Below are 23,727 nucleotides of genomic sequence, written 5' to 3'. Positions count from 1 at the left end.
TCAACGTGGATATACACTGAATAAAAAAAAATATTTTGGTTTTCAATTATCCATATTTCAATTTCATGACATATTCTCAAATCTTAAAATCAGTAGAATTCAGAATTTTCTACTGTTTTTTGTTTCCATCCTTTCGTGAAAAACAGCAGATTCATTATATACTTTCACTAATAGGGTAAAATGTTGATCTTTTCTAAATGAGCTTTTTTCCAGCCTTTGAGTATTTTCATCCCCCCTTCCTGAAACCTTTCAGAGGCATTTCCACTGCTCACTTTCTGACACATCTTGGTAGAAACCTTCATGATATTAATCTTAATTTACTCGCCCTTAATTTCACTTGAATCATGTTACCCGTTTACTTAATTAATGTTTTCTTGACTTTTAAAGTCCTGTTTGGTCTTAATGAAATAAGTATTTTCAGCATGTGAAAAATTGTGTCTCTAGGATTTGGAGTCATAGTATATCAAACATGAAGTTTACTAAAGGAAAAATAATTATCTCATTTTATTCTTTGCTTCCTCCCATCCTAGTTAGTTTTTGATTTATGACTGTAATTTTATCTCATGATTTCTCCTTTTTCTAGCTACTTATACAGAATATTGCTAAAAGTCCATCTTGAAATTGAAATTAGGTCAACCGTGTTCTTTATCACTTTAGTACACAAAATTTTAGGGCAGAATATATAGCCTTTTGCAGGAAATCAGGCTTGTTAGACCTCATCAGTATCTTTCATGCATCTTCAGATTTATAGTTGAATTATCATTCCAACCAATTTCTCAATTATTTATTCAAGATTCTTGTGCCCTGTGACAAATGATCAGCGATAACTAACTCATGTGTAAAAATACCCAAATTAAATATGAATTCCTTCTTCCTCTCTCCATGTTGATGAAGCTATAACCCGACTTTTATTCACACAGGAACAAAGGAAAACCAGAGTGCACTAAAAGACAATTGGCAGACAGTAGCCACTTTTTGTATTTATTAGAGGACATTTGCCTTTTAAGCAGCAGATGAATGTTCCTTTAATGTCATTACCAATGCCTTACAAAAAATGTTCATACTCTTGTCAACCCACAAATGACCCAGTGATTAACTACATTCAATAGTTTCATCCTTGCTCTTCCTCTACCAGGTTCCAATAATCCGTTCACTCATAACACTTAGTCCCAGATAGTCTGCCTGGAATAACATTGGAACATTTTACCTTATGTCTGTAACAAGATACAGGAAGACCTTAAACTTTAAGCTATATCGGTAACCCAAGATGTTTCACTCTGATTTATTATTATAATTACTGCATTTAATATTTCAGACTCCATGTTCTATCTGCTAGAACTCAGTAATCCCCTTCCTTTAGTGTTTACTGCTTCAGCCAGCCTGTGTTGCATAAGCATCAGAACATTTTCTGTTATCTTCTCAACAAGATGTAGGAAGACCTCAGGGTTAAAGCTACATATTAGCTCTTAAGCCTTTATTCTAATCCAAGTGATTATAACCATGAAGTTTAACATTTGAAAGCTCATTCAAAACATGAATTTTAATTATATGTATTTCGTAACTGAACTACAGATGACATTTTTAGACAAAAACAGTGCCAAGGTTACAGGAGCAAATCTATGATGGGGAACAGTCTTAAGGATGAGATTTTGACGGTTTTGTGGTTTTCTTTGTTTTTTAACATTCAATAAATATGTTTTATCTTGCAATGTCTATTCAAAAGTTATTGTAGAAAAATAGTAACAAATTGACAATTGTAAATTCATAAAACCGCTTTGAGGCCTAAGTGCTTTTCCTAGCACAAGTCACTGAACTGAGCACAAACCCTGAAGTATTTAATGGGAATGATTCTTGGAAAAATTATTAAATGTAATTTTAGCGCAATGTTCCCCTGCTCATTGAAATTTGCAAATACGTTTGTGCAAGGCACGTGCAGAATTCATGTAAAATTACAGAACTAACATGAGAGAAAAAAAGACGAGCAGATGACATTTGACAGGTGGTACTATGATCTAGCAAATTAGCTTGCGGATACTGGAATATAACCTTTTAGACACAGTTTCCCTGTTACTCCCTTGAGTCCCATAGCTGGCATGTCAGGTCCTACTAACCAAGGGATTCCATGCCAAGCCTGCGAGGACGACTATGAACTTTTATTACAGAAAATGCTTATACTGTACATGGATTAAAACAGAGAAAAAGTAATCCACAGATTAGCAGCACATGAGCGCAGGAACAACCCACAAGCACAATTCTGCAGTAATAGGTTCTCTATGGTTGACAGTCCACACACATATGTCATGTTTTGGCTGACCAGAGGACTTGTAGAGCACAAAGCAAAGAACATTTGCCTTATAAAGCACTCATAATCCTACTACGCTATCCTTCATCAGTTGCAGGGTAGGTATAGATTTATCTACCACAGACCTTTATGTCTTCTCAACCTCGCTCTGGTCAAGAAGGATGAAACCAGGGAGTGATTGTACATGTGGACAACCCACCTCAAAGAACTTCAGTTACTAGTCAGTAACCTCTTTAGTCATCTTCAGGTGTTTGTCCACATGTGCATTCACACTGTGGGTGACTCTGAACTGGACTCAATACTTACATATTTACCAGGAGCTGGGACTCAGAATCCTTCATACAAACAGCAACTCAGCACAATTCTGCTGAATGCAGCACCAATCCCAGATGCTTTTATGATGGCATACTGCCTGGTGAAAGGGTAAAAAGTCCACAGGGCTTCTTTGAATATACCCAGAATGAAAACACTAGGTTTTCTGTTTCTCTCAAAAGTGAGGTTGCTGGTATCATTCAACTTCTGGTGATAGATGCTCTGATTACTGAAAATAGTTCCAGGCTGGCTGTTAAATTCTGCCTGTTACCCATCTTGATAATCTCCAAATACTCATGGTAGTATCCTTGATGCTTTTTTCAGTGGGACATTCTTCAGAAGCCTGCCTACTACATTTACACTTATGAAAAATTCAAGAACTTAACTCCTGGCATGCAGGTTTAAATCTCTAAGGATAGTCAGAATCAGGTATCAAAAAAGCAGTGGCAGCATGGCTTTTTGTCAGGTTATCCAAGCTCGTTTTCCTCTAGACAGTTCCTCCACTCACCCTCAGTACCAGCTGAGGAGATACCAATGACAGCTTTGAAGGATTACACCATCACTACCAGAAAATGACAAATCTGAAGGATGGAAGAACAGGTTCGTTCTGAACAGCACAAGCCACACTGCCAGAAACTGAGGATGGAAGTGCAGTAGTAGAGTGTTTCACCACTGAATAGGCTATCACATAACCCCAAACACTGAGGCGTAATTCAGCTTTCAGTCAATGGCACACTAAGAAATAAGGCTGGAGAGACAGCCACACAACTTCAGGAAACCTATATTTTTGGTTGTCATGAAGTCAAATCAGCTTTAATTCTAGAATAAGATCAGTCCTGGTCTCAAATTAGGCTATCTGGTAGCTCAGGAGGTATACAGTAAGACAAAAGACACACTATGATGTGAAAAAGTAAGACAACCTTAGTAAGGTTTCCTTCTCTAAACAATTAATGAAGTGGAGAAACGTGGAAAATTCCTCTCTCCAAATACATGTGCTTCTTGTTCATCATATGCAACGTCAAGAAAAAAAGCAGTCGTGCAGGTGAATTCTGAAGTAGAAGCAGGTCCAGTCAGCATGCAAATGCAATGAAACGTCTGACAGCAACGTGGAACCAGTTGATGAGTGCATGAGCAGGTAAACCATTTCCTTTCTGACTAGTCAGTGATCACAGTGATCACAGTCTTCTTGAATTTAATGGTGTGGATAAGATATTTTATTTTCATATGTCTTTCCAGATTTCTTTCTGCTTTGGTACTGAGACTAGTTGTTCCCACTATCTGAGGCTGATGGAAAGTGACAGAGTGGTGCTCCACAGCAAAGAATGTTACCAATCTGCTCCCAACAGATCTTTGAAATATTATTTGAGAAGACTGGTACTTTGCTATCCCTGTGACCCAATCGGATTCTGTAATTTTGGGCAATACTTCTCAAATGTCTACAATGCTACATAAACAAACCTCCAAATCTGACAAACGCTCTTTAAAGGCATAGGAGATAGGTTTAGGGTGGAAAAAGACAAAAATTCACCTGAACAAACAAGTAGTTAACAGATCCTAAGCACACTTTTAAGAGGTAATACTGCTGAGGAACCAGAATTTGAATAAGTTGCAGCCTAGTCACATAATTGTTGTCCTGTTGGGTAAAGACATAGGCAAGAGACAGAGGTGAGAAACAAGAAGATAGGAGGAACTGGTGGAAGGATCTGTCCTTTCAGCACTGAACTGCTTACGTGGAACATTGCCTGGGAGCTCTTAAATTAATGCAGATTGATCCATGACACAAAACCAAACAGATTTGGGAAACTCAGAAGGAGTTTCTCAGAAAATCTCTCAGATGGTAGTCACAAGAAATGCTGTCAACTCCAGATATGCACTGAGGAGGCCCACAGATGATAACCAAAGATCCTACTGGCAATTCAGTTGCTGCAAATAAATTTTCTTTGGAGTCACCAGCCAAGAACAAGAAAAAATATATTCCTCAGCTCATCAGGGATCCAAATACTCATTTCCAGGCTATTCCCCCACACAATAGAGACTAGCATTGTGGGAACAAGCACAGTCACAAATGACAATAGTCATGTTTCACTTGCAGAGGAAGAGAGATAAATTTTCTTCAGAAACAACTCAAGTGGGGTATCAGCATTAAACAGTTCCCAAGAAAAGATTCTCTTCTATTCTCTTTTATTTATTATTACAGAATCTAATAACTTAAGCAGCGTTTTCCAACTTCTGTGGTCATGGACTAAAAATCTGAGGTCATGCCAATGTTTGTCACCCAAGCAGGTGACAAAACAAGTAGCTGAATACTTCTAATGTGAAAAGATCTTATATGTGCACAAAACCACAAATCTGCATCTACTGTATGCATGTAGTTCCTGCACTACAGTTCAAAACAGATTTGACTATTTTATATCATAGTACTGTATCAACATCTTGTAGTAACGCAGCAATACTCATCAGCAAAGAAATCAGTGACAGGCATGCTGTTCTCAACACTGCTTTAAACAACTGGGTATTCATCCTCTAGTTTTTTTCGAGCTCCTTAGTGCACAAATCCTTACAAACACACATTCATCAGAAAACCAAGCAGCGCCCAAGGCAGTCAGGAGTAAGACAAATACTTAATGACATGGCACTCAGAGAACAGTCTCCCTAACATCTTAGGAAGCGAGTACTTCCTGCTCATATTTAGGTAGAGCCCATGCAACAGACTATTCTCAAAACTAGGAGTGCAAGAGAACAACCCAGTTCAGAGAAGCCTGCATTTCCTCATCTGTAATCAGAATGAAAAAGCTGCACTGTGTGATCAGAGAACATGAACTTATCTCACACTATGTCCTGGGTTTGTAAAACTGAAAATAAAGGAATCCAAAAGTATCGATCTCTGAGATGAAACAGACACCTAGCTGCACTTCCTACAGGAGATGCAAAGAGGCAAACTGTCCTTCAGGAGTCAACAACACAGGCCTTCCATAAGAGATAATCACCGACTCAGTAAATACCCAGTTATGGCAAAGATTCTGAATAGGTCATAATTGAGATGACTAAGACTGGAATAAAATAAAAAAAACCATGAAGGAATAACTGAAACAAATAGAGGCATCAAAAGCATAAGAGGATGATCAGGAAAAACACCTCCAATCTCAACTAATAATTTCACCTCCAACAGACAAATGTTTACACTTGACATTACTCAAAGACTGAGTTAATCAAATCTGCCAAATGATAATAACCCCGTGTAACAAGTCGACTGCTTAAATATTTGGGAACTTCTGAAATAGCAAATGGTAAAGGTAACATTAAGAACAGAAAGCAAAGTCCTGTAAGTGAAGTTTACAAATATTCCAAAGACTCTTATACTGGAGTTCAGGTTGAAGACTGCTAAGAGGCAGTTGTCCACTGAGAGAGGGTAAGTGGTAGAACACTGGGAATGCTTGATACAGACAAGGAAAATAGGACAATAATTTTGGTATTATTAAAATATCCTTTCAATAAGCAAGAAGATGACACAAAATAATGCATTATTACAGAGAATGACAATAGCTAGAAAACAACTTGTCAACTGAGGTACAAAAATAGGGATGTGTAATAACAACAATCTTGCCACCGATACAAGCAACAACTGTTATAAGATTCAGTCAATCAAGTACAAGGCAGAAACATCCCTGAGTAAACAACATTCAGAAGCAAAAGGAATCCTGAAATGTCTGTAAAAAACTTTGCAGGAAAACACTGATAAAATGAACAGTCATCAAAACCAAACTCATTACGAAATCACGAAATGGGTAAGGTTGGAAGGAACCACAAGATCCAACCTCCGTACTCAAGCAGGGTCATTCAAGAACACATTCCACGGGATTGAGTCCAGATAGTTCTTGAGTATCTGCAGGGAGGGAGACTCCATAACCTCTCTGGGCAATCTATTCCAGTGCGTGGTCACCTGCACAGTAAAGAAGTTCTTCCTCATATTCAAGAGGAACTTTTGCACATCAGTTTCTGTCTGTTGCCTCTTGTCCTATTGCTTGGCACCAAGAAGAACCTGACTCCATCTTGACACCATCCCTTCAGATAGTTACAGACATGGGTGAGGTCCCCTCTCACTTGTCTCTTCTGAAGGCTGAGCAGGCCCAGCTCCCTCAGCCTTTCCTCATAAGAGAGATCCTCCAGTCCTTTAATCATCTTTATAGCTCTCTGCTGGACCTGTTCCAGGAGCTCCATGTCTCTCTTGTACTGAAGGGCCCAGAAGCAGACATAGCACTCCAGATGTGGTCTCACCAGGGCAGAGTAGAGGGGCAGGATCACATCCCTTGACCTGTTGGCAATGCTCTTCCTAAAGCATCCCAGTATACCACAGTCCTTGGCCACAAGGGTTGTCTCACAGACATGAGGAGGACCAGGTCCTGCTCCACAGAGCTGCTATCCAGTAGGTCAGCCCTCAGTCTGTAATGGTACCTGGGGTTATTCCTCCCCAGGTGCAGGACCTTGCATTTGCCTCTGTTGAATTTCAAACAGTTCTTCTCTGCCCATCTCTCCAGTCTGTCAAGGTCCTTTTGAAGGACTGCATGGCACTCTGGGGTACTGGCCACTCCTCCCAGCTTTGTGCCATCAGTGAATTCAGTGAACTTCATGAAGGGACTCTACTGGTCTCTTGTGCCAGAGATTCCTGAGGGCTGGTCTTGTCACTGAAGACCAATGCAAAGAAGGTAAGTAATTCTGCCTTCCCTGTGTTTGCTGTAAACAGGGTCCTCTCTCCAGTTAGTAATGGGCCTACACTATCCTTTGTTTTCCTTCTGTTACTGATGTATTTGAAAAAGCCCTTTTTGTAGTCCTTGACATCCTTGGAAAGATTTAATTCCAGATGGGTCTTGGCCTTCCTTGTCTCATTTCGACTTATTCCGATAACCTCTCTGTCTTCATTCCAAGTGGCCTGACTCTGCTTCTTCCAGCTCCTGTGTATTTCCTGCTTATGCTCGAGTAATGACAGGAGTTCTTTATCCAAGCATGCAGGTCTCTTGCCCCCTCTGCCTGATTTCTTTCTCATTGGAATGCATTGTTCTTGACCCTGGAAGATATGATCCTTGAATATCAACCAGACCTTTTGGACCCCTTTTCCCTGCAGGACCTGTTTCCATAGGATTCTTCCAAGAAAATCACTAAAGATGCTAAGGTGAGCTCTCCTGAAGTCCATGGTTACAACTGTACTTGCTACCCTGTGTCCTCCTCACCCATTGCTGAACTCATGAGGGAGTTCTTAAAAAGCCTCAACTATAAGGTGAGTAAAATATTAATTAAACCTCTCTCTTACAAGTACCTTTCTGTTATGATGGCTAGAGGGTGGCTGATAGGAAGCTAGTAAAGGAGTATCCCAGGGAACTCTGAGAACTGCATGCAAATCCACAATCTCTATCAGATGCATAATAAATAATTAAAAGAAGCATCAAAATGTAAATCTTGTGGAAGAGTAAGCACAACTTTTGTAAAAAAAAAATATCAGATTATACATTTACTGGACTTATCCAAGAGTGCTGTGGTAGTATGAATAAAAGGAGATCCAATTAATTTTCTAAAGGTACTAAAAGAAGTCTCTCAAATCCCTAAAAGACATCATCCTCCCTTGGTAGTAAAACAAAGATCCTTGTACAGGTAAATTATCAGTTAATAGAAAAAGAAAAGAAAAAAACCCCAACAAACTCAGTGGGTTTCCGGAGGATCTGTACCAGGGACCTCTACCTATGTCCAATATTTTTACAAACGTTTGGAAAGGGGCAGTAGAGAACAAGGTCACAAAACACACTGACAAAAGCAGGGTAGTTAAAACATGCTAGTAGTCCATAATGTGGCATAACAGACAAAACTAAAATCTTGATTAAATAACCAAAATTATTTTCATTGAGGAAAAAACGTCCTAACTGTATATACAGAAAAACAGGCAGCATGCTAGGGGAAAGTGCTAACACTGAAACAGGTACTAGTCCTCAAGGAAGAAAAATGTCTAGTTTAGTCCTGATTTAAGAAAACACTGGTTCAATGCTCAGTCAAGAAGCAAGTCTAATGTTAGTAAACACTATGAAAGGAATGCAGAAGGAAGCAGAAAATCAGTACACCTACGTACCAACTGCTGGATAAACCTTTGTCCCATATGAGGCATGGGACAGTCAAGCAAGAAGATACAGAACAGATACGATCGAAGAGAGAAGACACGACAGCAGTCTAACGAATCATGTCTTATGATGCATTCATTAAAAGACACAAGAATTGTTTACTTTTTAACAAATAGAGATTATCATATGAAATAAGCAGGCACCATGCTAAAGGCAGGCAGACAGCAAGAGGAACTAGTTTACTTGATATAAGAACAGTGCAGCTCTGCCACAGATGCTCAGGTGTGATACTTCATAAAGATTCTAAAAAAACAATTTTGCAGAGAACCAAAAAACCAGCTAAGACTTATTAACACAAGGATTTCTCTTCTGAATTACAACCATCAACAATGGAAATAATATATCAGGACAGTATCACTGTAAGTTCCTGTTGATCATATACCCTTCCCTACACAACTGCTATCAGCCATTCTCAGAACTCAGGTCCAAACGAACCTTCAGCAATGGCCCTCTTGGCATTTCATAACTGAGTAAATGCCATTCTCATTAAATATATATATATATATGTACAGTTGGGGGTTTTTTTGTTTACATCAAGTAATTTTTGTATTCTAGTACTGAACTTATCCCATTGCAAATTAGCCTGTATGTAAACTCCCTTCACACAGCTTATAAAGAAAACTGCAAGAGATCTCAAGGTGTGATTATGTTTTGTGCGAAATGCCAACATAACTTGTCTATTCCTATGAACATAATCTCTTAATAATTCAGACAATGTTACACATATATTTATTTATACAGCTTATAAACTCACAAACTATATGAAACAAAGAACTTCCATGTATCATAATAACATATCAATGTATTATAAAAACGAGGTATATTTTATCCCAACCATAATTTTAAATTTTACCTTTATCTGGGTCCAACTGTTCCTGGGAAAGAATACCACACAATACTGGGTTCTTCCACACTCCTTTCTCTTGTGTAAGCGTAGTTAAAATGTGCAGTTCCCGGCTGCCATTTTCCATCAAGTTTTTATGAGCCACCTGAATAATATATTTTACAAAACAAAGTATTGTTAAAAAGATGTTAAAAATGAGTCTTTCACACTCCTTTATACCTTATGTAGAAAAAATAACCCCTTACCAGACAGAGAGTTAAATGTATAACAAACTAGTCTTAATATTCAGCCGATACAGATCTTACTTCTGCCACTGTTGTCTAAGATTTAGGCTGAGAAACGAAAACAACTGAGTGCCTCAAACTCACCTTGAGATTTAATAACAGGGTTACTTCTGAAATTTCTGAAACTAAATTTTGAAATAGGTCTCTCTTTTAAAAATGGACGAACAATTTCTCTGGTCCACGTATTGGTCTGGTACCAGCTGCCTAAACTATTACTCTTCTCAAACGCTTCAACAGCTCAATTTCTAAGTCCTGAAGACACTGAAAAAACATTTTTGTAATTGCAAAAGATTTTAGCTGTAAGACCTCACTGCATGATTCTATGCAAATAAGATGAAAGCAGGCTGGAGTCTTAAAATCAATTAAAATACTTTTCACTCTATTTATATACTAATATAAATCTAGGAGCAGACATACACTTGGGAGCAAATGAAGTACCTGCAAAAATCAGCTGAAGTAGCAATACACAACTTACACTGGTCCTTAAAAAAAAAAGAAGGTTCACATCTTTCTTTTCCCTTTTCTATTATTTTTTGACCTGCTCTGAAGGCTGTGGAACACCTCAGCAAACATCTCTTCAGAACTGATTTATATCACGCAGTTGCTAATCAAAATTCACTATAAAATAATCAGCTTTGCATCTTCCTATGTTATTTAGGCTGAGAATCCTGAGTCAACAGTATCTGGTCTTTTTCAGTATTATTCTTTCCTCCTCTTCAATCCCCTTTTCTTCTAAATTGTAGACAAGACCTCCCACTACATATTTGTGATAAATACTGAGGAGCAGAACTTGTTCCAACACTCTCCTTTAAAGTAGAGCTCTAACCTTAACCCTCTGTGAGATCTAACAATCCTGCAGTATCAAGAGGCCTTTCATTCATAAGTTTCAAATGTACAACCACATATAGTAAAGAATGACTTATATAATAATATTTCATTTCTAAGAGTGTTAATAGACAAATCTATCTTAAAACATGAATTTTCTTTCAATAATGTGTAAATATTTTTTCTCCACAGCTGCTGCATGCAGGTGAACATGAGCTTCAGCAATTACTGCAGAGTACATAGGATTTCCAGCTGAAGGCTTTGCTCTTTACAGACATGCTACATGCTCAACGTTCCTAGGTTTCCAAACCATTCTGAAAAGCTGTTAAGACTTCACTCCATGAATCAAACTCACCTGTACAAAAGCCTGAAATTCTTCCCATTTATTTTCAGGTAAATCCAGAGGCAGACACAGTAGAAGTTCAATACAGCTTCTGGAAATCAAATGGAAGAATCATTTGAGGCAATTTTTGACTTTTAAAATGTATAATCAACAATTCTTTATTCTAATATCCAAACAGTTATTTGTTTGAAACATCAGTCACAAAAGTTTGCTTTCTTTGAACACATAAAGAAAAGAAGGTCCTAGACACTCTTGCAGAAACTGTGAAAGCAAACTCTCTAAAGACACTGTTAAAAAAATAAAAAGGACTTGTCATCAAATCCGATCCTGTAAAAGCCTGTGTAAACTGATGCACTTTCAGACTGCAAGCAGATCGATAGCAGCAAAGTGTTTCAAGCCAGGAATGTTGGCTTGTCCTATATCAGGAGTCCTTCCTGCCTCATTTCAAACAACGAAAGATATTTTCTCTCACATACAGCATCCACCATGAGGAAGGTATGTGCTTCCTAACCTTTTTAACACCAAATTGGGAAAGCATTTAGGTGGTGCAAAGTTAAAACTGTACAGGTTGGTTTTAGTAACAAAAAAGAATATACTCACAGTGCTAAACGTTCAAGCACAAAGGCTACATTTTCACACTCAGAGGTAAGATAAGGTCGTGCTTTAACATAACTTCGGATAGCCACCGTGTACACCTCCAGCAGAGGCAGAGGGTCTTCTGATGTTTTCCACTTTTCTGCATATTCCAACAAAGTCTGTTTGGAAAAGGAAAAAACAATCAAAAGTTCAGGAACAAGTGTAAGTTTTAAATTTTATATTCCTCACTAGTAGACCACCCTCCTTAATGATTACATCTCTTCTCCCTAATATGAATTGCATGTTCTCAAAGCATGCCTTTTACCATTAAAATTTATTGTTTCATTAACAACTGGAACTTAAGACTCCACACACAATCATTCTCTGATCATATAAAAATGTTATGACTGACACTTCCTCTCTGTGGTACCATCATATGATTCATTTTACATTCATATTTTCCAAGCATAGAAGCCTGAAGAGCATATCATAATTAAGGCACTGAAAACTCATTTTTTAGACATTCACCTCTACAGTTCAACTTCTAAAGCAAGTAAATTTGAAAGTTCTAGCCTTTATTTTATCTTCTCTGTCTTGCCACCTTACTGATACAGGCATCTTCAGGATATTGCTTTTTACATGGCCCTGAAAGGAATATGAAATATGCATTTTAAAGACACCATATATGCACCAAAAAATCATTACTCAAAAAGCTGTTTTCCTACTTGCCAGACGAATACCTACAAACAGTGATTTCAAAATAAAACTCATGTGAGATGAAATAATCATCACCACCTAAAATACAAAAGGCTTCTATTAATTTCAGTCAAGGTTGGAGGACTCAGACACACACTAAGGGAGAGTAGCTAGTAACGTTCTCATGTCAACATCCAAACCATATCCCTCTTGGATCCCTGCTCTCAAGCCTAGGGTAGCTTAACAGATTGCAATCTAATTCTACCCTATGGCAGGTTGCATGCAGCCTGTCATATTAAGATGATCAATTTTGCTCTTTGCTTCTTGAGGGGCATAACAGGCAGAAAGCCAAGAGCAAGAGAGTAATTTTGGTTGTCCTGACATCTGAAAGCAGAGCCACTAGAACATGTTTGGAGGAATGTCTGATGGAGCTGAAAGCATCCTGAAGGACAGAGACTCTGTAGCCTTTGTGGGCAAACTGTTTGTGTGTGACTATCATTTATCAGGATTTTCCTCCATGAGTACCTAGATGCAGTCCCACAGGTTCTCAATAGAGGGATTAATCTCCCTCAACTGGCCCTAGCACAGCTGAGGATGTAGCTGTTGCTCTGCCAGAAGAGCACCCTGGAGGCTGCTCAGGAAGGCAGCTGGGTTGGTGTCTCCAGAGCTGGTCCCCAGCCTCTACCGGTGCATGGGGCTAGTCTCTCCTACCTGCAAGGCTTTGTGCTCGCCTTGGCTGAGCTGTGTGTCAGCCCATTCCCCCTGGATACTGACATTCCTCTCAACAGCCTCTCTGACCTCCCTTACCTCACTTGCTCCCACCAGCAGCATCTGCTGCTATCTCCTCATCTGCAAAACCAGCTGTTTCATCATAGAAGGAAATTAGGTTTGTCAGGGTGAAAGCAAGTTACACAGCTCATACTGTCAAGGCCATTTAGCAAAAGTCACAGTTCCCCTTTTTATTAAGGTCAGCTATAATTAAAAGAATTTTAACAATAGTGGTTCAGTTCTGACAAGGTTTATTCTGGTAAGGCAAATCAGATCTCTCTAAACAACAAAGCTCTTCTGCTTCAGAGTCCCCCACACACCTGAACAAAAAATGGAACAAAGTGGTTCTCAACTCATTGTAACATGAAATGGTAAGATTTTGTTTAATTGTTAATATGCAAATGCAACAACCTAAAAGATCCTGCTATGTCTGAGATACAATGCAACTCAAATGATAAAATCATACTTGGAGCAAGCTTATGTATTAGAAAGTAAGAAAACCAAACTTTAACTATTCCTGAAAGGCAAGTCAGTCACATTAAAAAAATACAAGACAAACCAAAACTCGGACTATTCCTATCCTCAACTCTACTAAGCTTAGCCTAATTTAAATTAGCATTAACAGCATTGCCCTGTCTATGCTTGCTATCTGTACTGAGTTAACCAGTGGTACTATTAAGAACATACCTAAAATTCTCATATTTGGCAATGTCCAAAATAAACCCTCTCGATAAAAAATGTCAACTCTACTAACTGAATCAGAAAGCTGTTTCATGTGGTCATTTGCAGTCACAATACTACCACCAGGTTACATATAACTCAGTCGGAACACAGATCAATCTCACTGCATTCTTTTGAATTCGCATTTGCAGAACAGGTAAGAAATATGCAGGTTTTAGCAAATGCTGCATTAAAGCCTAATACACAGTCACCTTAAAAGAAGTTACATACTCTATCCCCCTCCTGCAGCAGGAGATGCTTCTGCAGCATCTAGTGCTTCCTACCGGAATCTTGAACCTGACTGGAATATTGTCTGTTTTACTCCAACCGTCAATATGACGCTCTCCTAACAGCAGCAAAAAAGCACCACATATCATGGCAGAGAAATCAAGGAAGAGCAAAATAGAGCTGAAGCATGAAAGAAGCAGCAGAGGAGAACTGGATAAATAAGCTAATAAATAAGCTAATAATATTAGCAAACATCAGTACCACTTGGTGATTTTGATCAATGCACTAGAATAATCAAATCAGAACAAAGCACTTGGTTTCAAAGAATCCTGGAAGAAACTAAAGCAAAGAGCCTCCCTTTGTCCTAATACTCACACAACCAGAAGTACTATGATTACTATTACTGACTTGTCATATGTGACATGTTTATGGATGCCAGTGGCAAAACAGCAAAGCTGAACAAAAAAACACTCCAGGAAAGTATACTATAATCCTTCACTTTTGGGGTCTTGAAGCAATGTTTTGGATGGAACAGGCAACAATTTCTTCCTCTTGTTCAGATGATATAAGTATTCACATTAAAAGAGTGAATAGGACAAGTTTCAGGTTTACATGAATACCACAGACTTGTAGAAGAAACCCTCCTTCCTAACTTGATGTTTCTTGCTAAGTATACAACAGACCAATCAATTCTGCCCCTTTCACAGTCTAAAATAAACACATGGTCATATATAATCCTTTTTCCTTATGGAATAAACTTTTTCTTCTTTTAAGTGCTTGGGCATGACTTGTATTTTTGCACTGGAGAAAACAACACACAACTGCTTTTTGTTAAATGAATATTACAGCTTAACCAATTTTACACTTGCTTAAAAGAAACAATTCTCCCTGTAAAGGTAAAATGTGAAAGCAAGTTACTGGTGCTACTGAATAAAAGAGGGACGAACACGGTAATCAGAAATTCAGCACAGCTTACTGTTCATATTGATTTGTAGATATGCTGGGAAAATTCTTTGTGTTAGTTTGGAATGCTACCTAGCTCAAACAGAGTCAGCTTTGTAACTGAAGATAAACAGTTAAAGCTAACATTGTCATAATGAATTACTTTCTGATTCATTTGAAACAACATATTTCTCTTTTTAGACTAAATATATTAAAAAATCCAAACCAGAACACAATAACGCACCCCCCAAGCAGTAGCTAACATATTACACCAAGGCAGTACGAGGTTGCATAAAGTACCATTTTTACCCAGCTTTTATCCAGGTCATCTGAACTTGTTACAACTGGCCTGGCAGCCAAACAGCCAAATCTGCCAAATAGTTTCTGCCAGTAAATTAAGTTGATATTTAGGAAGCTCATCTATGAAGTCATGAATCCTACTTAATACTTGAAACAGTAGGTTAACCTATTAAAGACTTGATGTCTCATTTTGAATGTAGCCCACCTACCTTTACTACTCTCCTCTTCAAAAGACCAGAGCAAGCAAAAAGACTAATGGAAGCTTTGGCAAGTGAAGGACATTTCAAACTTAGTTACCAAGCCAGGACAACATATCCTGGAGGTGTCTCAAAGTGTTAAGTTGAGCAGAAGAGGAAAGAAGAGAGGGGTGAGAAAAGAGGAGGTGGGGAGATATAACCAAGCGATTGGTCATCTGAGAAGCCTGACTGAAGGATGATATCGAGGATTCTCGCCTGCCATTACAAAGGCAGCAAAAACTAGAACCTGAAGAAGAAACCGAGAGCCTCAGTAGAGAGACTGATTCATAATGGAGGCTGTGGCAAGTGACCAGGGAGACCCGTAACAACCAGATCAGAAGACCTCAAGTTTCATGGGGCAGGAGAAACAGACTTTATAGGCAAGTAGTCAGCATGCTAAAACAGTTCCAGCTGGGCAGTATCACCATCTGATCCACACAAGGGACGATACTGAAGACGGCTGGCCCGTTATGACAGAATCCAGATAGAATTCTCGCGGATAATTAGGAACTTTACAGAAATACCATGAGGACCTTAACACTTGGATGGGAGAATTACAAAAGCACTTGCAGAACTGACAACAGTCCACTGAAGATCTCTGCAACTCAAATCCAGATTAATAAGAATGAATTGAAGCAAACAAAATTTCATTTTTAAAATATGAGGTTTAGTACTAGTAGTAAGTAAAAATAGATACAATCAACAGATTGGCAAATTCTCAGAATCCATCATCTAACAAAAAGTATTTGGTGTGCTGGTGACCTGTTACTACGATCTTTTAGAAGTGGCAAATACACTGTATAAAGCAAGCAAAGAAGTCTGCACTATAGCACAATGGCACTAATTTCAGCATTAAACAGTGCTATTTTTATCTCATATATATAGATCAGCCACTTCCAAGCCATTACATGAACTATATTATGCCTGCCACACCCTTCAAAAACACGACAGATTTCCTTGTCTGAGTGTCCCTAGACTATACAGCACTGCCACTGGACAAAGAAAATCAAATTCATTCTGTTTTGCTTAATGAATTATTGTTGTCCTCTGCTTGCAACCATAAAAAGGAAGAATTTTACCCCCAGCCCTGGGCCTCATTAAGTTATTTATCTCCCTAGTCAGGACATGCTTGTTAATCAAGCCAAGTAGTGCATTCAGAGCACAGCAGCAAGGTTTTGTTCCTCTGTGAGACTGAAATGGGCATTTTATTTTAGCAGCAGCTTACATAGTCAAGAATCCTCCAAAAAGGGAATCATCTTGATCTGTAAGATAAAAATAAATATGTATTATATACATGATTTAAACTGTGGAAAATATTTAGCCACAGGTGAGTTTCAAACAATACATTTCATAGTTTTCAATCCTTTATCAAAATCCTGACAAGAATGTTGCTGTAGCAACACACCCACCAGAGGATGCTTTGCTACTTTAAAAAGTTATACTGAACAACCCTCTCTGCTAAAACTAGATCTGCAACACCAAAGCAGTGTTTTACACTAAAAGGCAGCATTATTTACTATTAACTGAAGTTACACATGTATGGTCCACATCTGTGTGTTTCTTCACCTCTTAAAAAAATGATTCTTGCCCTGTACATATCTGGATAAGGGCAAGCTTACTTAAATTTATGTATGCCTGGGACTGTTATTTTCATTCCTTACTAAATCCAAAGGACTAAGACGCTGGGAAAGTGACAGACAGTGCTCACACAGGTAAGCTGCACTTCCCAAACCACTTCAGTAACTAGCAAAACCTCTATTTCAGTGACTTCCCTCAAGCATATCCACAGAGCAGAAAAGTCCAAGCAACAAGTTTGATACACTCAAGTTATCTGGAGATGAGTCTTTAGGAGCTGCACACAGAGTGGCTGCAGGAACGCCCTCCATGAAATAAACTCCACAGTGGCAGAGGTAGCAAAGCAGTGACAGAGCTCCCTGCAAACCGGCAAGCGCAGGAGCAACAGCACTTCTCAGTGAGATCACTGTGACCCTTCAGGTTCGTGTTGCGCATTCCCACAAAGGCAGGACTCCCCTCAGTTGGCACATCCCCACCTCTCACTCCTCCAGTATCTCTCAACAACCAACTGATCCAAAAGAGCAGCTGCTTTCACATGAACCATCAAAGGATCCAATTCAAGAAAAAATTCAAAGCTGGTAAAGAATGCCTACAATTCTGCTAGGATCAACTGAAATTTCAAAGGAAAGTGAGGGCTCCAGCCAAGAAAGAGCATAACCTGGGAAAATCAGTGAAGCAGGTATCCCGTATGAACCATGTACATGATTTAAAGAACCTTTTCCTTGGCTTAAGATTCTCCCCTGTGAAGAAGGCAGGCATGTTCTAATGACCAGAGCCATTCACAGCTTGTATCACTAGATGGATCATGAAGAAATGAAAGTGAGTTGGGGAACCTGGGTTTGGTATCATCATAGAGGAAGATGCAGACAGATGCTGTACACCCTAACGAGCCTGATAACGTAACTACTTCAGTCAAATCAAGTTCCACTTACTTCTCTGGACTGGCTTAGAGTCGGATATTTAGGACTAAAGGGACTGCAAGAAAGAACACATATACCATAACTTGATCCAGAAGAAGTGTCCCTCAGGGCTCTTTCTTGGGACCAATGCTATTCAGTATCTTCATTAATGACACAGATATTGGGATTGAGTGCATCGTCTGCAATTTGGAGATGACACGAAGCTGAGCGATGCAGTTGACACCACAGAAGGACAGGATACTTACTACCCAGAGGGACCTAGACAAGCTTCAGAAATGTATCCACAGGAACATCAACAAGTATACACAAGAAGTTCAACAAGTCCAAGTGCAAGGTGCTGCACCTGGGTCAGGTAACCCCAAATAAGATTCAAACAGATGTTCTTTGTGAGCCGCTGTCTCCTACATTAGATCTTATTATAAACTCAGATCTAGTGCCAGGCATTGCCTTTAAAAACATACAACAAAAGTGACAGGAAGAAGATTTTGCAGTATTACATACTCTTTCTCCCACATAAGTACTGTTCAAGCGCTACTCATCATCTGTATAGTTTTCTTTTCCCACACAAACTGAGGAAAAATAAAGCTGTGTGTATTTCCCTCAGGTCATGAAATATATTGTCTGTGGTCAGCTAATGAACAGTGCAAAAAGGGAGTGGTAACTCTAATACTGACCTTTAAAAGTTCCATGTTACTATCAGCTTGCAATTATTTCCACTCTTGCTTCCTCAAATTTCTTGTGTACTACGTTAGATAACCACGAACTACCTTTCAAATATACACAAATATACTTCAGCAATGCACAATAATAATCTAACTCCTGCTTGTTGATGTCCAAGTTACTAAAACCTGCAATAATGAGCCATGGGAACTAGACAAAGTCAGACACTGCAGCAGTAAGGATATGAAAATACTTATCATACCTATTGAAAGTCTTCTTATGCCAACTGACTGCTGCTGAATGTAAAGAACATTGTCAATGCAACTATGGTGACCCATGAAGAAAACAGAACAGATGATGCTCCCCAATTTTGTATTACCAGTATAATCGTCTTGGTATTACAAAATTGAAGTGTAGCCCTGAAAGTAATCTGAGAGTCTTACCAAAAGGTAAACTAAAATTAAAATGGAAACGTTGGCTACTAGATCTCAATATCCAGTACCCCACGCATTTCATCCTTCTTGAAATCCTTCTGCTTTTGACATGCAAAAGTAATTTTACTGAAGTTTAGACAAGTGAGATTCACTGTATCTCTTGTAAAAACTATTTTTCCCTTTCATGATCCTATACTTCGTTTTTGTTGCCTCTTGCATTTATCTCCATACCTTGCAGATAATCACTAAATGAAGACAAGGGTTTAAAAGTCTGACTAGTAGGCCCAGAACATTTCTCTCTACTTTATTTTTTTTCCAATAAAGGAGCAGTCTACTATTCGGTTACAAAAATAACCCAATTAGTAAGATTAAAGACATCCCTCACAATACTAACTCCAAGGGTCTGTACTCTTAAGTCAGTTTTCACTTCCAAAACTAAAACCTTCTCCCTGAAAAAGTATTTTCCCATGCATATGCTTCACATTGATAACCTTAAAGGTATGCTAGTCATGAGCTGCAACTGCTTAACTATTGCTCAAAAGAAAATAAAATTTCTGAGATGAAATCTCTAAAAAATTAATACAGTGCTTCTCTTTAATACTGATGAACTCACTAATGAAATATCTACAGAAAATACATATACACAAAAAGCATTTTTTAAAAAAATCAATGAGTTATACTATGTCTAACTGCAATGTAAAAATTAAAACTATTATATATAACCTTGTTGTACATAAATAAATTCTTCAGATCAAGAACAGAACAATACAGTGAAGTGAGAAATAAAACACCTTTATGAAAGGATTCAAAAAATGCTGAATGTTCACCAAGACACTGCTTTCCAGGAATAAAGATAACAGAAAGAAAGGGTCTCTAGTCTTCTTAGGATAGCCATGAAGAAATTTCTCAAATTGCAAGCAGAGGTGACAAGACCCTAAAGAGAAACAGAGCATGGGTACTAGAGAGACAGCAAGTGCTACAAATTGCAAGACAGCTTAGCTCATGACAAAGCCCTTGAATCCCAAGAGATGAAACAAGGAACACGATGTGGATTCTTGATCAAGTAGCTAGGTATACAGCTGTGATGTTGATGCTGTCTTCTGACTTAACACTAGGGGAATAAAAGTGTTGAGTTGTTTGTTTGTTTGTTTTTCTGGAAAACATAGCTGTTACGCTGGGGATAGATATTAATTTCATTCAATCTAAATTCAACTTGAGGGCTGTGTTTTTCAGAGTAAATCTGTGAGCCTGAAGTATAATCTCACTGACTACTGCAACCACTGAAGAACTGAGCATGTGATGAAGATAGCATTGTTCAAATTCCTGGAAAGCTGATAACAGTTTACTTTTGAGGTCAATTTATGACAGTTTACAAACTAAGCTAGGCTTCTGGCCTTGAGTCTTCAGTGCATCTCCAGTCCTGTCCCAGTATCATTACAGAATCAAATGAAAAGTCATGGAACTGAACTGGTAAAATAGAAATAAATCTCTAAGTGAACAGATCTCTCCCTTCAAAGTGGAGCATTAGTCCTGGTTTGCAGTAGTCAAATCATCCCTGCCCCAGGAATCCATTGTAAATTAAAAGATGACTAGGATGATAGTAGGCATGACCAACGAGCAGAGAACCATGGACTAGGCAGCCAAGTCCTCACAGCATCTAAAAATGTTATGTCTCTCTTCTGTAAGGAAAACAAACAGACTGGTTGAGAATAGCTTTATAACACATTTCCTTTTTAATTAACTAGTTGGGATACTAAAAATATACTAGAAATCCAAGTTTAGACGTATCTGGAGTGAATAGGCTTTTGTACTCAATGCATTAGTACCAGATGATGTCTTTGCAAAGTCACACAGCAAAGTTACCTCCTAAGGGGACACCAAAACAAACCAGAGGTGTTAAAATACCATCATTCTCAGCCTCAGTGATCTACAGCTCGTAGAGTTGAAGACCGTGTTTTATTGTTGTGATTTCTCTCCTCCTTGTTGTTCAGTGTTTTACCAGAAGATGGAGAACAAGAACTTCATACATAAAAAGCCAACTGCTACAACTCCTTTTAAGTTGTTAGGTTAAGGTTCCCACGAAAGGCACTTTAATTTGAGGAGGCTAGAGGCAGCTAGGGAGTAGCTGGGATGCAACCAGCATTTATGACCACTTTGTACAAGGACAAACTATCCAACTAAGAAGTGAATCAAATAGAGCATTCAAGCAAAAACTTGAACAGTTCTTGAACTAGTTCTGTGTGTTAAAAAAAAACCCTTACTACTACTACTATATCTAATTTAAACCAAGCCTACCTCAGATTGCCCACGAGACTTCACCATTTACGGCACTAGAAATAAATACTGTAACAGATGGTTTTTAAAGCATTTGAAAGAGTAAACTGAATGTTTATATAGTATGAACCCCATCATACCTCCTGCCCATTTTAAAAAGTATGGGGGAGAAGAGGAAAATAAAAAAAATAGGAGTACCCTCTGATCAAGGTATTCTCTGAATCGCCATAGTCATAATCCCTCTTTATTCCCCTTTCAACTTTGCCTCCAACAAAGAAACTCAAACATAAATGACCTGTTTCCATTTTGGTTTTTTAGTTGGGATACCCTACAGGCAAACTGATTTCTAGATTACAAAAAAACTTACACAGAAAAGCACACATATTTCAAATCTGTCCACAAGCATCAGACAAAACAGCACTATCTGAAACACTGCTGCCCTCACAGATATGCCAAAACAAAACCAACAAAATCAGTTTCCATTTATTTAGAACTGTGCATGGAGAAGTCATTTTACAGCAAGACAACATAGCACTGTACTTCTAAATAATTTCCAAAGCAGTTTAATTATGCAAATGAAAACTGGCACTACTTAACTGATTCAGTATTTGTTTACCACAGTAAACAAACTTTTACCAAGGCAAACAACCATTGTTACTTCGACTTTGTAGCTAGACTACTGCTGAGACAACATTAGCTCATACAGGTTTGTTATTATAATACAACATAATACAATAATATAATCCAGAATCAAACAGTAAAACTCCATCAGATACAGAATATCAGACTGTATTTACAAAAAACTAAGGATGACTGTGGAGGGTTGACCTTGGTTGGATGCCAGGTGCCCACCAAGTTGCTCCATCACTCCCCAATTGGACAGGGGAGAAAAAACAGGATGGAAAATGATTTGTAGGTTGAGACAAGTCAAAAGTGAACGTTTGTGCGTGCACAAGCAAAGAGAAAGAACGTTTATTCTCTACTTCCCATCAGCAAGCGATGTCTGTCCACTTCCTGGGAAGCAGGGCTTCAGCACGTGTTGTGGTTTCTCAGCAAGCAAACACTGTAAATAACAAATGTTCCCCCCTTCCTCCTCCTTCCCTTAGCTTTTATATCTGAGCTGACGTCATATGGACGGAATATCCCTTTGGTTAGTCTGGTCAGCTGGCCTAGTTGTGTCCCCTCCCAGGATTTTGCCCACCCCCAGCCCTTGATGGGGGGGAATGTTGAGAGACAGCACTGATGCTGTGCCAGTGCTTCTCAGCAGCAGCCAAAACACGGGTGTGTTATCAACACCTTTCTATCCACCAGTGCAAAGCACAGCACTGTGAGGGCTGCTATGGTGAAATGAACTCCATCTCAATCAGACCCAATACAATGACATAATCAAATGCAATTATATTTTCTAGTGTTCAAGTACTATTTAGATTATGGTCATAATCAAAAAAACATCAATACCAATTTGTACTCAGTTTTAGTTTCTAAAACCTTTCAAGATTTTAAGTTGTTGATACGCTATTTTTGCTTTGAATATGTCTTCCAAATAGTTTCACAATGAAGTTGTTAAGCAAAGTATAGCTCTAGAAAAACAAGATGCCTTTGGCTGAAGAGTGAGATGATGCTGCTTTAATTCTAATGGAGATATTGACTTGTGCCCAGAAGAGAGGATTGAAGCCAGTCTCTTCATTCCATCACTTACTACAAGGTTGTATTTAAGCAAGTGTTTTCATTATCAATTTCTGCAGGTATGGTGCAGAGCTATCCAATTTTTTTTTTCCATTACTACTCCTCTTCTCCACTGATGGGCAGCAGTTCCAATCTTCTTCACTGTTTTTTTCCTTTCCCTTCAAAGAGAAAACTCCAGCTACTTTTACACTTTGCAATGCCATCCTAACACCCAATACCACTGGCTTCTCTACCCCACAGCTAAAAGCAAGGAAAAGCAAGTCAAGGTTAGTGAGTACTGAATCAGTGAGTCCAAGAAATACTCATGAAGTCAAGAGAGACTCATTCAGAGACTAAGCTCAAAACCAGAACTGGAGTTTGTAGTTAAGTTGTGGTCCACAAGAAGTTCACAATGACTATAGCGTTTCAATGCAATGCACAAGGGGGAGAGATCCATACTGCAGAAAAGGCATTTCTGAGAACCCAAGTCCCCAGTGAAATCATCAGAGGTGCTTGTATTTCAGACTTTCTTATTTCAGCTGGTTCCATTAACCAGACACCCAGTAGTGGCTGAAGCAGACTGTCTGCAACTGCTTCTGGAGCATAGCTTGTAGTTTAATTTCATCCAAAACACATTAATTTCATCCAAAACACATTAATTT

General features: G+C 38.6%; 1 protein-coding gene across 1 annotated transcript in view; it reads right to left on the bottom strand.

Moving 5' to 3' along the window:
• The window catches only part of ZNF292 (zinc finger protein 292), a 56,214-nt gene that overhangs the window by 18,942 nt on the left and 13,545 nt on the right, over nt 1-23,727 (bottom strand). Inside the window, exons 2-4 of the mRNA XM_027644709.1 lie at nt 11,672-11,826; nt 11,084-11,162; nt 9,629-9,764 (exon numbers count right to left, since the gene is read on the bottom strand). Of these exons, the coding sequence (XP_027500510.1) occupies nt 9,629-9,764; nt 11,084-11,162; nt 11,672-11,826 (370 nt within the window). The remainder of the gene's footprint in view (nt 1-9,628; nt 9,765-11,083; nt 11,163-11,671; nt 11,827-23,727) is intronic.

This window comes from Corapipo altera, unplaced genomic scaffold (genome assembly GCF_003945725.1).
Source record: "Corapipo altera isolate COAL_440 unplaced genomic scaffold, ASM394572v1 2, whole genome shotgun sequence".
In the NCBI taxonomy this organism is placed as follows: Eukaryota; Metazoa; Chordata; class Aves; order Passeriformes; family Pipridae; genus Corapipo; species Corapipo altera.
Note: the sequence above shows the minus strand (reverse complement) of the source record. Positions and strands in the feature narration are given on the sequence as shown.